The 13,712-nt window shown below is 41.9% G+C and overlaps 1 protein-coding gene across 1 annotated transcript in view; it reads left to right on the top strand.

Moving 5' to 3' along the window:
• The window catches only part of LOC110494466 (membrane-associated guanylate kinase, WW and PDZ domain-containing protein 3), a 202,389-nt gene that overhangs the window by 156,230 nt on the left and 32,447 nt on the right, over positions 1–13,712 (top strand). Inside the window, exon 4 of the mRNA XM_090205942.1 lies at positions 11,273–11,479. Within this exon, the coding sequence (XP_090062068.1) occupies positions 11,273–11,479 (207 nt within the window). The remainder of the gene's footprint in view (positions 1–11,272; positions 11,480–13,712) is intronic.

Here is a 13,712-nt window from a genome sequence, read left to right as displayed (position 1 = left end):
AGGGCGCTTTCACACTCCTTCAGATTTATGACACACTTTTACCCAGAGATATGTTTTTGTAAGTAATTCATCAACGTGCTACAGCATCTGACTGATGAATGGCAGAGACGGGCAGGGATTAGCGAGCGGCCCCCAATCTCTCCCTGCTATCTCTGTTCCACCGGTGTTAATGAAACCATCTCTGAAAAATGCAGATGAGTGTCATTTGGAGAACGGTGGTGAGTGTTGAGCCCATAGCGCGACACATGACAATTGGAGGGAGATGCTTTGATCCACTTTACCATACTGTAGCTACTATCATTCTGCGTGTTAGGGGCCCTTGACTGACAGAGATGGGGCTTTTCAAAGACACAGCTGAACAAGTATTGTTTGGTCATTGAAATGGAAGGATTTTCCACCAAGCATTGTGTTGTATTTGCTGCACTTGCTTTTTTTAAAGTCTTTGTCCTATTTCCCCACTTTGTTACCTTATAGAGAGATAATAAATCTGTTTTTTGAGTTTGTGCATATCTTCTATAATAGACATACCTACAATGTTTACATTTTAATAGGTGGAGAGATAGATAAAAATGTTTATAAGATGAGAATAAGCACAGTTCAAATGAAAAGGAGATCAATTTTACAGAGGGTAATTATTTTGCTGAAAACCCTATTTCCCAGTGGCATCTTTTCCCGGTTCTTTAATTAAGCTGCTTATGAATTATGTTTCCACTGAATAGGCTCTGTGTAATTGTTACTTTTTGTATAGCAATGTAAGTATTTGACCTTAAAATGTAATATTGCCTAAATATAATTCCATATTACTCCCATGAACATATTCACATGTTTAGCAAACAAATACACGTAAAATATTGTCGGCTTCTCAAATCAGTGTGCACATAAAAAATATCTTAATGAATGTTGAATAATTACATTTTCTGTGCATTCATTTTTTGTTACGGTGCGTGAATGAGGACCCAAAAGCGACTTAACGTAAACAGAGCTTCTTTAATAACAAAACAAACGTAGGCTCAGATGGACCGGCAGATTCCGACAGGACAGGACAAGGTTGCAGCAAACATGACGATAGTCTGGTTCAGGCATGAACAACACAAACAAGAATCCGACAAAGACAGAAACAAAAACAGAGAGAGATATAGAGGACTAATCAGAGGGAAAAAGGGAACAGGTGGGAAAAGGGGTGACGAGGTAGTTAGGAGGAGACAAGGAACAGCTGGGGGAAAGAGGGGGAGAAAAGGTAACCTAATAACGACCAGCAGAGGGAGACAGGGTGAAGGGAAAGGACAGAAACAAGACACAACATGACATTTTTATACACAGTGTTCAACAGCTAGTCAGAGATTGATCATCCCATGAGCTAAATTAGCAGATTACGCTCTATTATCTTCACAAAATATTTATAGGCAGTGTCACAAGGTTTTTCTTCATCAGGAGAAAAAACTCTCATAGATAGTTCATTGCTATATTCAATGATCAGTGCAATTGGTTGCTGAAAAAATCCCTAGTGGGGAGTGGGGAGACAGGCTTCTGACAAACATTTGTGGCAAATCTTTGGCCCAATTTGACACAAATTTACAGCAAGATCATATTTTCACATGCAAATTAGTTTTGTGGCAAACTGTTGCGGCAAATTTGCAGAGACTTGCAAACTTCTGGTAAGCAATTCTGAGAAACTTGTGGTGAACATTCTACTGATTGCTGAATAAAATGCTGCAAACTCATTATGAATATGGATATTAAATCAGGATTTTGGCAACATTGTGTATAAACAATATTGAAATGTTGTATCTACATAAACCAAATCACATATAACATTAAAAGAACTTGCTTCTCACAGAGTTAACTAAACATACAAAACATTTCTAAATACACTAAACAACATGTATTCAATGCCTTAACAGATCAAAACAAATCCAATACAACTTGAAATCATCAGGATTCTAATGAAGAAAAGAGCAAAGACAGGATATTTCCCAAATAAATTGTTTATTTAATATTTTTATGTAGCTACAACATTTAGATGAAATGTGAACACTACACCAAGAAAAAGCTGGGTTAAAAATGTGGTTATTTGGTAACCCAACGCTGGGTAAATATTGGACGGAACACACACTGGGTTATTTTGACCCAGCCAGTTGGGTTGTTGGGATTACTCAAATTTGGGATTACCCAGTCTTTGGTCTAGTTTTACCCTTACCACTCAAATGTGGCCATTCACTTTCATGCTGGTTTGACCCAGTAGCTGGTTAATTTTTTATGTAATTAGGTTATTTTCTGGAGGCGTGGCTTATTTTCAGGGGCGTAACTTACATATAGTTATTTTCTGGCCACCCGTGAGAGTAAATGTTATTCCTGTTCATCGTATTAAAGGACAACTCCGCCACTTTTCAACCTCATTCATTATCTCCAGCACCATACCAATGTCGACATATGTGAAAACAGCGTGTTTCTATGATCTGTGGTTAAAAAGATAAGAATAAAGTGCTTCTCTGTGACATCACAGGGTAGGATTAAAAGTAAGAAAAACTGTGATTTTCAAAACCTGCAATGAGTTTCAAGGCAGAAGGCAGGTATTTTCTTGATCTCCATGTCACTGTGAATCTCAAAGTGTTTGAAAATCACACATTTTTTTATTTTTGAGGCATAAATGTTTTACTTTATATATTTTTCTACAAAACGTGGAAAAGTGCCTTTTTCACATACAGTACCAGTCAAAAGTTTGGACACACCTACTCATTCAAGGGTTTTTCTTTATTTTGACCATTTTCTACATTTTAGAATTATAGTGAAGGCATCAACTATAACACATATGGAATCATGGAGTAAATTGTTAAACAAACTAAAATATATTTTAGATTTTAGATTCTTCAGAGTAGCCACCCTTTGCCTTTATGACAGCTTTGCATACTCTTGGCATTCTCTCAACCAGCTAAATGAGGAATGCTTTTCCAACAGTCTTGAAGGAGTTCCCACATATGCTGAGCACTTGTTGGCTGTTTTTCCTTCCCTCTGCGGTCCAAACTCATCCCAAACCATCTCAATTGGGTTGAGGTCGGGTGATTGTGGAGGCCAGGTCATCTGATGCAACACTCCATCAAATTCAATCAATCAAATTTATTTTATATAGCCCTTCGTACATCAGCTGATATCTCAAAGTGCTGTACAGAAACCCAGCCTAAAACCCCAAACAGCAAGCAATGCAGGTGAAGAAGCACCGTGGCTAGGAAACACTCCCTAGAAAGGCCAAAACCTAGGAAGAAACCTAGAGAGGAACCAGGCTATGTGGGGTGGCCAGTCCTCTTCTGGCTGTGCCGGGTGGAGATTATAACAAAACATGGTCAAGATGTTCAAATGTTCATAAATGACCAGCATGGTCGAATAATAATAAGGCAGAATAGTTGAAACTGGAGCAGCAGCACAGTCAGGTGGACTGGGGACAGCAAGGAGTCATCATGTCAGGTATTCCTGGGGCATGGTCCTAGGGCTCAGGTCCTCCGAGAGAGGGAAAGAAAGAGAGAATTAGAGAGAGCATATGTGGGATGGCCAGTCCTCTTCTGGCTGTGCCGGGTGGAGATTATAACAGAACATGGCCAAGATGTTCAAATGTTCATAAATGATCAGCATGGTCAAATAATAATAAGGCAGAACAGTTGAAACTGGAGCAGCAGCACAGCCAGGTGGACTGGGGACAGCAAGGAGTCATCATGTCAGGTAGTCCTGGGGCATGGTCCTAGGGCTCAGGTCCTCCGAGAGAGAGAAAGAGAGAAGGAGAGAATTAGAGAACGCACACTTAGATTCACACAGGACACCGAATAGGACAGGAGAAGTACTCCAGATATAACAAACTGACCCTAGCCCCCCGACACATAAACTACTGCAGCATAAATACTGGAGGCTGAGACAGGAGGGGTCAGGAGACACTGTGGCCCACTCCGAGGACACCCCCGGACAGGGCCAAACAGGAAGGATATAACCCCACCCACTTTGCCAAAGCACAGCCCCCACACCACTAGAGGGATATCTTCAACCACCAACTTACCATCCTGAGACAAGGCTGAGTATAGCCCACAAAGACCTCCGCCACGGCACAACTTAAGGGGGGGGGGGGGGGGCGCCAACCCAGACAGGATGACCACATCAGTGACTCAACCCACTCAGGTGACGCACCTCCTCCAGGGACGGCATGAGAGAGCCCCAGTAAAGCCAGTGACTCAGCCCCTGTAATAGGGTTAGAGGCAGAGAATCCCAGTGGAAAGAGGGGAACCGGCCAGGCAGAGACAGCAAGGGTGGTTCGTTGCTCCAGAGCCTTTCCGTTCACCCTCCCACTCCTGGGCCAGACTACACTCAATCATATGACCCACTGAAGAGATGAGTCTTCAGTAGAGACTTAAAGGTTGAGACCGAGTTTGCGTCTCTGACATGGGTAGGCAGACCGTTCCATAAAAATGGAGCTCTATAGGAGAAAGCCCTGCCTCCAGCTGTTTGCTTAAAAATTCTAGGGACAATTAGGAGGCCTGCGTCTTGTGACCGTAGCGTACGTGTAGGTATGTACGGCAGGACCAAATCAGAGAGATAGATAGGAGCAAGCCCATGTAATGCTTTGTAGGTTATCAGTAAAACCTTGAAATCAGCCCTTGCTTTGACAGGAAGCCAGTGTAGAGAGGCTAGCACTGGAGTAATATGATCAAATTTTTTGGTTCTAGTCAGGATTCTAGCAGCCGTATTTAGCACTAACTGAAGTTTATTTAGTGCTTTATCCGGGTAGCCGGAAAGTAGAGCATTGCAGTAGTCTAACCTGGAAGTGACAAAAGCATGGATTAATTTTTCTGCATCATTTTTGGACAGAAAGTTCCTGATTTTTGCAATGTTACGTAGATGGAAAAAAGCTGTCCTTGAAATGGTCTTGATATGTTCTTCAAAAGAGAGATCAGGGTCCAGAGTAACGCCGAGGTCCTTCACAGTTTTATTTGAGACGACTGTACAACCATTAAGATTAATTGTCAGATTCAACAGAAGATCTCTTTGTTTCTTGGGACCTAGAACAAGCATCTCTGTTTTGTCCGAGTTTAAAAGTAGAAAGTTTGCAGCCATCCACTTCCTTATGTCTGAAACACATTCTTCTAGCAAGGGCAATTTTGGGGCTTCACCATGTTTAATTGAAATGTACAGCTGTGTGTCATCTGCATAGCAGTGAAAGTTAACATTATGTTTTCGAATAACATCCCCAAGAGGTAAAATATATAGTGAAAACAATAGTGGTCCTAAAACGGAACCTTGAGGAACACCGAAATTTACAGTTGATTTGTCAGAGGACAGACCATTCACAGAGACAAACTGATATCTTTCCGACAGATAAGATCTAAACCAGGCCAGAACTTGTCCGTGTAGACCAATTTGGGTTTCCAATCTCTCCAAAAGAATGTGGTGATCGATGGTATCAAAAGCAGCACTAAGGTCTAGGAGCACGAGGACAGATGCAGAGCCTCGGTCCGATGCCATTAAAATGTAATTTACCACCTTCACAAGTGCCGTCTCAGTGCTATGATGGGGTCTAAAACCAGACTGAAGCATTTCGTATACATTGTTTGTCTTCAGGAAGGCAGTGAGTTGTTGCGCAACAGCCTTTTCTAAAATTTTTGAGAGGAATGGAAGATTCGATATAGGCCGATAGTTTTTTTATATTTTCTGGGTCAAGGTTTGGCTTTTTCAAGAGAGGCTTTATTACTGCCACTTTTAGTGAGTTTGGTACACATCCGGTGGATAGAGAGCCGTTTATTATGTTCAACATAGTAGGGCCAAGCACAGGAAGCAGCTCTTTCAGTAGTTTAGTTGGAATAGGGTCCAGTATGCAGCTTGAAGGTTTAGAGGCCATGATTATTTTCATCATTGTGTCAAGAGATATAGTACTAAAACACTTGAGTGTCTCTCTTGATCCTAGGTCCTGGCAGAGTTGTGCAGACTCAGGACAACTGAGCTTTGAAGGAATACGCAGATTTAAGGAAGAGTCCGTAATTTGCTTTCTAATAATCATAATCTTTTCCTCAAAGAAGTTCATGAATTTATCACTGCTAAAGTGAAAGTCATCCTCTCTTGGGGAATGCTGCTTTTTAGTTAGCTTTGCGACAGTATCAAAAAGGAATTTCGGATTGTTCTTATTTTCCTCAATTAAGTTAGAAAAATAGGATGATCGAGCAGCAGTAAGGGCTCTTCGGTACTGCACAGTACTGTCTTTCCAAGCTAGTCGGAAGACTTCCAGTTTGGTGTGGCGCCATTTCCGTTCCAATTTTCTGAGCTCGGGTATTTTCTGTGTACCAGGGAGCTAGTTTCTTATGAGAAATGTTTTTAGTTTTTAGGGGTGCAACTGCATCTAGGGTATTGCGCAAGGTTAAGTTGAGTTCCTCAGTTAGGTGGTTAACTGATTTTTGTCCTCTGGCGTCCTTGGGTAGGCAGAAGGAGTCTGGAAGGACATCAAGGAATCTTTGTGTTGTCTGTGAATTTATAGCACGACTTTTGATGATCCTTGGTTGGGGTCTGAGCAGATTATTTGTTGCAATTGCAAACGTAATAAAATGGTGGTCCGATAGTCCAGGATTATGAGGAAAAACATTAAGATCCACAACATTTATTCCATGGGACAAAACTAGGTCCAGCGTATGACTGTGACAGTGAGTGGGTCCAGAGACATGTTGGACAAAACCCACTGAGTCGATGATGGCTCCGAAAGCCTTTTGGAGTGGGTCTGTGGACTTTTCCATGTGAATATTAAAGTCACCAAAGATTAGAATATTATCCGCTATGACTACAAGGTCCGATAGGAATTCAGGGAACTCAGTGAGGAACGCTGTATATGGCCCAGGAGGCCTGTAAACAGTAGCTATAAAAAGTGATTGAGTAGGCTGCATAGATTTCATGACTAGAAGCTCAAAAGACGAAAACGTCATTTTTTCATCACTCTCCTTCTTGGTCAAATAGCCTTCACACAGCCTGGAGGTGTGTTGGGTCATTGTCCTCTTGAAAAGCAAATGATAGTCCCCCTAAGCACAAACCAGATAGGATGGCATATCGCTGCAGAATGTTGTGGTAGCCATGCTGGTTAAGTGTGCCATGAATTATAAATAAATCACAGTGGGAAACACACATGTGGAGATCATCCATTCATCTACTCTGCGTCTCACAAAGGCACGGCGTTTGGAACCAAAAATATCTAATTTGGACTCTAGACCGAAGGACAACTTTACACGGATCTAATGTCCATTGCTCATGTTTCTTTGCCCAAACAAGTCTCTTCTTCTTATTGGTGTCCTTTAGTAGTGTTTTTTTCACAGCAATTCACCATGAAGGCCTGATTCTCCTCTGAACAGTTGATGTTGAGATGTGTCTGTTACTTGAACTCTGTGAAGAATTTATTTGGGCTGCAATGTCTGAGGCTGGTAAGTCTAATGGACTTATCCTCTGCAGCAGAGGTAACTCTGGGTCTTCCTTTCCAGTGGCGGTCCACATGAGAGCCAGTTTCATCATAGCGCTTGATGGTTTTTGCGACTGCACTTGAACAAACTTTCAAAGTTCTTGAAATGTTCTGCATTTACTGACCTTCATGTCTTAAAGTAATGATGGACTGTCATTTCTCTTTGCTTATTCTTGCCATAACATAGACTTGGTATTTTACCAAATAGGGCTATTTTCTTTACATCAACCCTACCTTGTCACAACACAGCTGATTGGCTCAAACACAATAAGAAGGAAAGAAATTCCACAAATTAACTTTTAGCAAGGCACACCTGTTAATTGAAATGGATTCCAGGTGACTATCTCATGAAGCTGGTTGAGAAAATGCCAAGAGTGTGCTAAGCTGTCATCAAGGCAAAGGATGGCTACTTTGAAGAATTTCAAATATAACATATTTTTTATTTGTTTAACACTTTAGTTGGTTACTACATTATTCCATATGTGTTATTTCATAGTTTTGATGTCTTCACTATTATTCTACAATGTAGAAAATAGCAAAAATAAAGAAAAACCCTTGAATGAGTAGGTGTGTCTAAACTTTTGACTGGTGCTGGTACTGTGTTTCTACATATGTAGAAATGTGTATTGTCTTCAACCAGGATCTCAGCGATCACTGCCTCATAACCTGTATCACTACGGATCCGCAGTCAAACGCTCCCTAAAACACTTCTGTGAGCAGGCCTTTCTAATCGACCTGGCCCGGGTATCCTGGAAGGATTTAGTCCCGTCAGTTGAGGATGCCTGGTCATTCTTTAAAAGTAATTTCTTCACCATTTTAGATAAGCATGCTCCGTTCAAAAAATGCAGAACTAAGAACAGATATAGCCCTTGGTTCACTCCAGACCTGACTGCCCTCGACCAGCACAAAAACATCCTGTGGCGGACTGCAATAGCATCGAATAGTCCCTGCGATATGCAACTGTTCAGGGAAGTCGGGAACCAATACACGCAGTCAGTCAGGAAAGCCAAGGCCAGCTTCTTCAGGCAGAAATTTGCATCCTGTAGCTCTAACTCCAAAAAGTTCTGGGACACTGTAAAGTCCATGGAGAACAAGAGCACCTCCTCCCAGCTGCCCACTGCACTGAGGCTAGGTAACACGGTCACCACCGATAAATCCATGATTATCAAAAACTTCAACAAGCATTTCTCAACGGCTGGCCATGCCTTCCTCCTGGCTACTCCAACCTCGGCCAACAGCTCTGACTCTGTCAATCACCATATTCTTATCGGCAGACTCAGTAGCCTCGGTTTTTCTAATGACTGCCTTGCCTGGTTCACCAACTACTTTGCAGACAGAGTTCAGTGTGTCAAATCAGAGGGCATGTTGTCCGGTCCTCTGGCAGTCTCTATGGGGGTGCCACAGGGTTCAATCCTCGGGCCGACTCTTTTCGCTGTATATATCAATGACGTTGCTCTTGCTGAAGGCGATTCCCTGATCCACCTCTACGCAGACGACACCATTCTGTATACTTCCGGCCCGTCCTTGGACACTGTGCTATCTAACCTCCAAACGAGCTTCAATGCCATACAGCACTCCTTCCGTGGCCTCCAACTGCTCTTAAACGCTAGTAAAACCAAATGCATGCTTTTCAACCGTTCGCTGCCTGCACCCGCACGCCCGACTAGCATCACCACCCTGGATGGTTCCAACCTAGAATATGTGGACATCTATAAGTACCTAGGTGTCTGGCTAGTGTCAGGATTTGGCCAGGGTTGTTCCGGTTTTTGGTCACTAGATGCCCCCATTGTGCTTTTTGACCTTTTGTTTTCCCTTGATCCCCATTATTATTTGCACCTGTGCCTCGTTTCCCCTGATTGTATTTAAACCCTTAGTTTTCCTCAGTTCTTTGCTCTGTGTTTGTATGTTAGCACCCAGCCCTAGTATTCTGTGAACTCTTGTTGATCCCGGTGGACTCTCTTGTGGAATTCTGTTTTTGTTCTTGTTTATTTATTTTTGAGTATCTTTTGAGGCTTTTTATGCTATTCCTACCACCTTGTGGATGTACCTTTTTTGCTTGGAGGATTACCTTTGTTCTTGTGGAATTCCTTTTGAGGTTGTGGAGTTACATGTTTCCCTGAAGGACTTCTCTTTTTACTTCATTAAATACACCGTCTCAAGTACTGCTGTGTCTGCCTCATCTTCTGGGTTCTGCCGACTATTCGTGGCTCAGTAGGTTAAGTGACTGTTTCTCACTCCGGAGACCCGGGTTTGTAACCGGGTCCTGACAGCTAGACTGTAAACTCTCCTTCCAGACGCATATCTAACATCTCCAATCTAAAATCAAATCTAGAGTTGGCTTTCTATTCCGCAACAAAGCCTCATTCACTCACGCCGCCAAACTTACCCTAGTAAAACTGACTATCCTACCGATCCTCGACTTCGGCGATGTCATCTACAAAATAGCTTCCAATACTCTACTCAGCAAACTGGATGCAGTTTATCACAGTGCCATCCGTTTTGTTACTAAAGCACCTTATACCACCCACCACTGTGACCTGTATGCTCTAGTCGGCTGGCCCTCGCTACATATTCATCGCCAGACCCACTGGCTCCAGGTCATCTACAAGTCCATGCTAAGTAAAGCTCTGCCTTATCTCAGTTCACTGGTCACGATGGCAGCACCCACCCGTAGCATGCGCTCCAGCAGGTGTATCTCACTGATCATCCCTAAAGCCAACACCTCATTTGGCCGCCTTTCGTTCCAGTTCTCTGCTGCCTGTGACTGGAACGAATTGCAAAAATCGCTGAAGTTGGAGACTTTTATCTCCCTCACCAACTTCAAACATCTGCTATCTGAGCAGCTAACCGATCGCTGCAGCTGTACATAGTCTATCGGTAAATAGCCCACCCAATTTTAACTACCTCACCCCCATACTGTTTATATTTATTTACTTTTCTGCTATTTTGCACACCAATATCTCATGACCATCTGATCATTTATCACTCCAGTGTTAATCTGCAAAATTGTAATTATTTGCCTACCTCCTCATGCCTTTTGCACACAATGTATAGAGACTCAATTTTTTTCTACTGTGTTATTGACTTGTTAATTGTTTCCTCCATGTGTAACTCTGTGTTGTCTGTTCACACTGCTATGCTTTATCTTGGCCAGGTCGCAGTTGCAAATGAGAACTTGTTCTCAACTAGCCTACCTGGTTAAATAAAGGTGAAAAAAAAATTGTGCTAGAGATAATGAAAATTAGGTTGAAAAGTGGTGGAATTGCCCTTTAAGTTTGTATGCTGCAAATGAAAATGTTCTTTGAATATTTTTGCACATTATATATTGCAATATAATAATAATACTACTAATAATAGTATTATTTACATAATGTATCAAATTGGTAACTATCCAAACATTGGTTTTCTTATAGGCTCTTAAGGATCTCATGCACTTGTGTAAGCCTCATGAAAGCTAAAAGAATGGCGGTGTTCAACTATCTTAATGAATGTTGAATAATTATGTTTAGATGTAAAATGTAGATGTACATTTTCACTGGTATTGTGCTGGAGATAATGAAAATGAGTTTGAAAATTGTGGAATTGCCACCATACACTTGAGTAAGCCTCATGAAAGCTACAGTACCGTGATTCCAAGATTGTGGTCCCCTTACTTAACCAGTTATTTTTCAGATAGCCTAAATGCACAATAAATGGCAATAAATGGCAATATCTTACCATACCAGCTACAGGTATGGTTAAGAATAGGGAACGTGTCAGACACTCATATATCTCTCTCTCGTTCTCTGTCTGTCTCTCTCTCTCTAGGTAACTACTATGGGACCCCAAAGCCCCCAGCGGAACCCACCCTGGTACAGCCTGACCTGGTGGATCAGGTGCTGTTTGATGAGGACTATGACAACGAGGTCCAGCGAAAACGCACCACGTCAGTCAGCAAGATGGACAGGAAGGACAGCGTGGTCCCTGAGGAAGAAGACGATGATGAGAGGCCACCTCTGGCCAACGGCCTCCCAGGTCAGTACATCTCATACTCAAAACCCCTCTCCTGCCCTTTCTCTCTTTCCTCAGGATAGTTCTCTGTTGTACCTAACATATTTCTCCCAGTATCTGTCTCTCATGTTCTACTTTTAGCTCTACATTATGATGACTATGGACCAGGGGTGGAACACAAATTATTTTCCAATTGTTCCACTACGAACAGAACCCCTATTTTCTTTGTTCCATTCCTGTGTTTCCGACCAGCATAGAGTTCTGAACCTACAAAAAAATTATAGTTTTTACATTTACAGTAGATAGAGAAACTTGCTACGGAATTGGTAAGCTAGTTGTTTACATGTTTGATTGGTCATACAAGTGCAGGCGCGAGATGGGAAGAGAGTGAGAAAGAGGGATGGACATGTAGGGGGCTTGGCATGAAGCGCTGAACATTATTACCTGACATGAATTGGAATGTGTTTAGGCTATTAATACCATCAGAACTACACTGAATTGCAGAAATATATATTAGATATTCTGAATATTTTTGGAACAAAAAATAACATTATTAAACGATTCTCAAGATTTTAAAATAACGATTCTGTTCCGGAACACTACAGATCTGTTTCCGTTCTGAGAATTGTTTTGTTATTTTCCAGTTTTTCGTTATTTTGCCTGAACCTATTCCAACCCCTGCTATGGACAATATCATTTTTTTTCTCTATATATTTCTGCTCTATACATTTCTGCTCTATATATATTGACCTATGGAGCTCTGATCATCTTCCCCATTACTCCCAGTCTGTGCTATCTGTCATGCTCTGTCTGTATAGCCAGCCACTTCCCGCAGGCTCCATCTCAAGGTTATGCCTCAAGCACATTCAGTATCAGTAACACTTTCTACTGGATTGCAGGTTACCTTGAAGGCAGCAGACTTCTTACCCAGAGACCAGAGACTCTGTGTGTGTTATCAATCAGGACCTCTCTCTCAAAGGAGCAGTCAAAATCAAATTTTATTTGTCACATGCGCCGAATACAACAGGTGTAGGTAGACCTTACAGTGAAATGCTTACTTACAAGCCCTAACCAATAATGCAGTTTAAAAAATAAAAACAATAACAACATTTTTTAAATAAGAAATTAAAGTATGTGCCCAAGGATAGCCTGACTCTAAGAGAAATGGGTTACAGTATGCCTGCTGTTGTTTTATTATCAGGCATGCAAGATGGACAGGAACAAGTCTTTCTAAGTCAAATAAATCACATGTCTGCTGTACTGCAGCAATGTGGGGGTGTTAGGAACTTTTCATTCTAAACCAACCATAGATGGAAACAGTTATGAACGGATCAGAAGGTTCATGGAAAAATTAAGCTTAATGCCCAAACTTCCCTGGTCTCTCTGTGAAAGACAAACCCTGACCCCTGGCTGACTTCCTGTATGTGTCTAGTGCAGGGCTCTCAAACCCTGTTCCTGAAGAGCTACTGTCCTGTAGGGTTTCGCTCCAACCCTAATCTAGTGCACCTGATTCTAATAATTTACTGGTTAAGAAGCTGAATCAGGTGAGTTACAACTAGGGTTGGAATGAAAACCTACAGGAGGGTAGCTCTCCAGGAACAGGGTTGGAGAGCCCTGGTCTAGTGCAGTCAGTATGGTGTGAGCTGTCAGGCTCTCTGAACTCTCCACAAGGAGCTGCCCCAAGGCTGCCCATTGTGCATGTTTACATGAGGCAAGTCAAAGCATCCATGTGTATGTGCATGTGCGTGTGTGTGTGTGCGTGTGTGTGTGTGTGTGTGTGTGTGTGTCAGATTAGCATGGGGAGTCAGACTAATTTGGAGAAGTTTGCCAGTTCCTCCCCATCCTTCAAGTAGATAGGGGATATGTTGTAAATATCAGCAAGTCATGGATGCGGTAGTGTAGTATTTACTGAAATACAGAATCACATGCACAAATTTGACACGCTTATCGGCTGCATCAGTTCTAGGGAATAAACTAGAATAAGCTGTGTATCATATACTTGTGCAGAGGTTAGCATTACACAAACAGTCCCTCCATTAGCAGCTTTTTATGGCCCGAAGTTTGCAAGGACCAGTTGGGTGCAAAGTTGATTGGTGTGCTTTTATTGCAGTTCTCATTAAATTAATAAATAAAACATTTTTTTAACATAGAAATAACCATAAATAGCAGTGGGACAGTATTATTGTGCCAAAATTGCTTCAAATGGCCTTTTTTTTATTACTATGAATCCACCTCAGCTACTTGTATAATTTAAATC

This window comes from Oncorhynchus mykiss, chromosome 17, assembly GCF_057628025.1.
Source record: "Oncorhynchus mykiss isolate SJ-2025 chromosome 17, ASM5762802v1, whole genome shotgun sequence".
In the NCBI taxonomy this organism is placed as follows: Eukaryota; Metazoa; Chordata; class Actinopteri; order Salmoniformes; family Salmonidae; genus Oncorhynchus; species Oncorhynchus mykiss.
The sequence above is the reverse complement of the archived record's forward strand: the minus strand, read 5'-3'. Positions and strand labels throughout refer to the sequence as shown.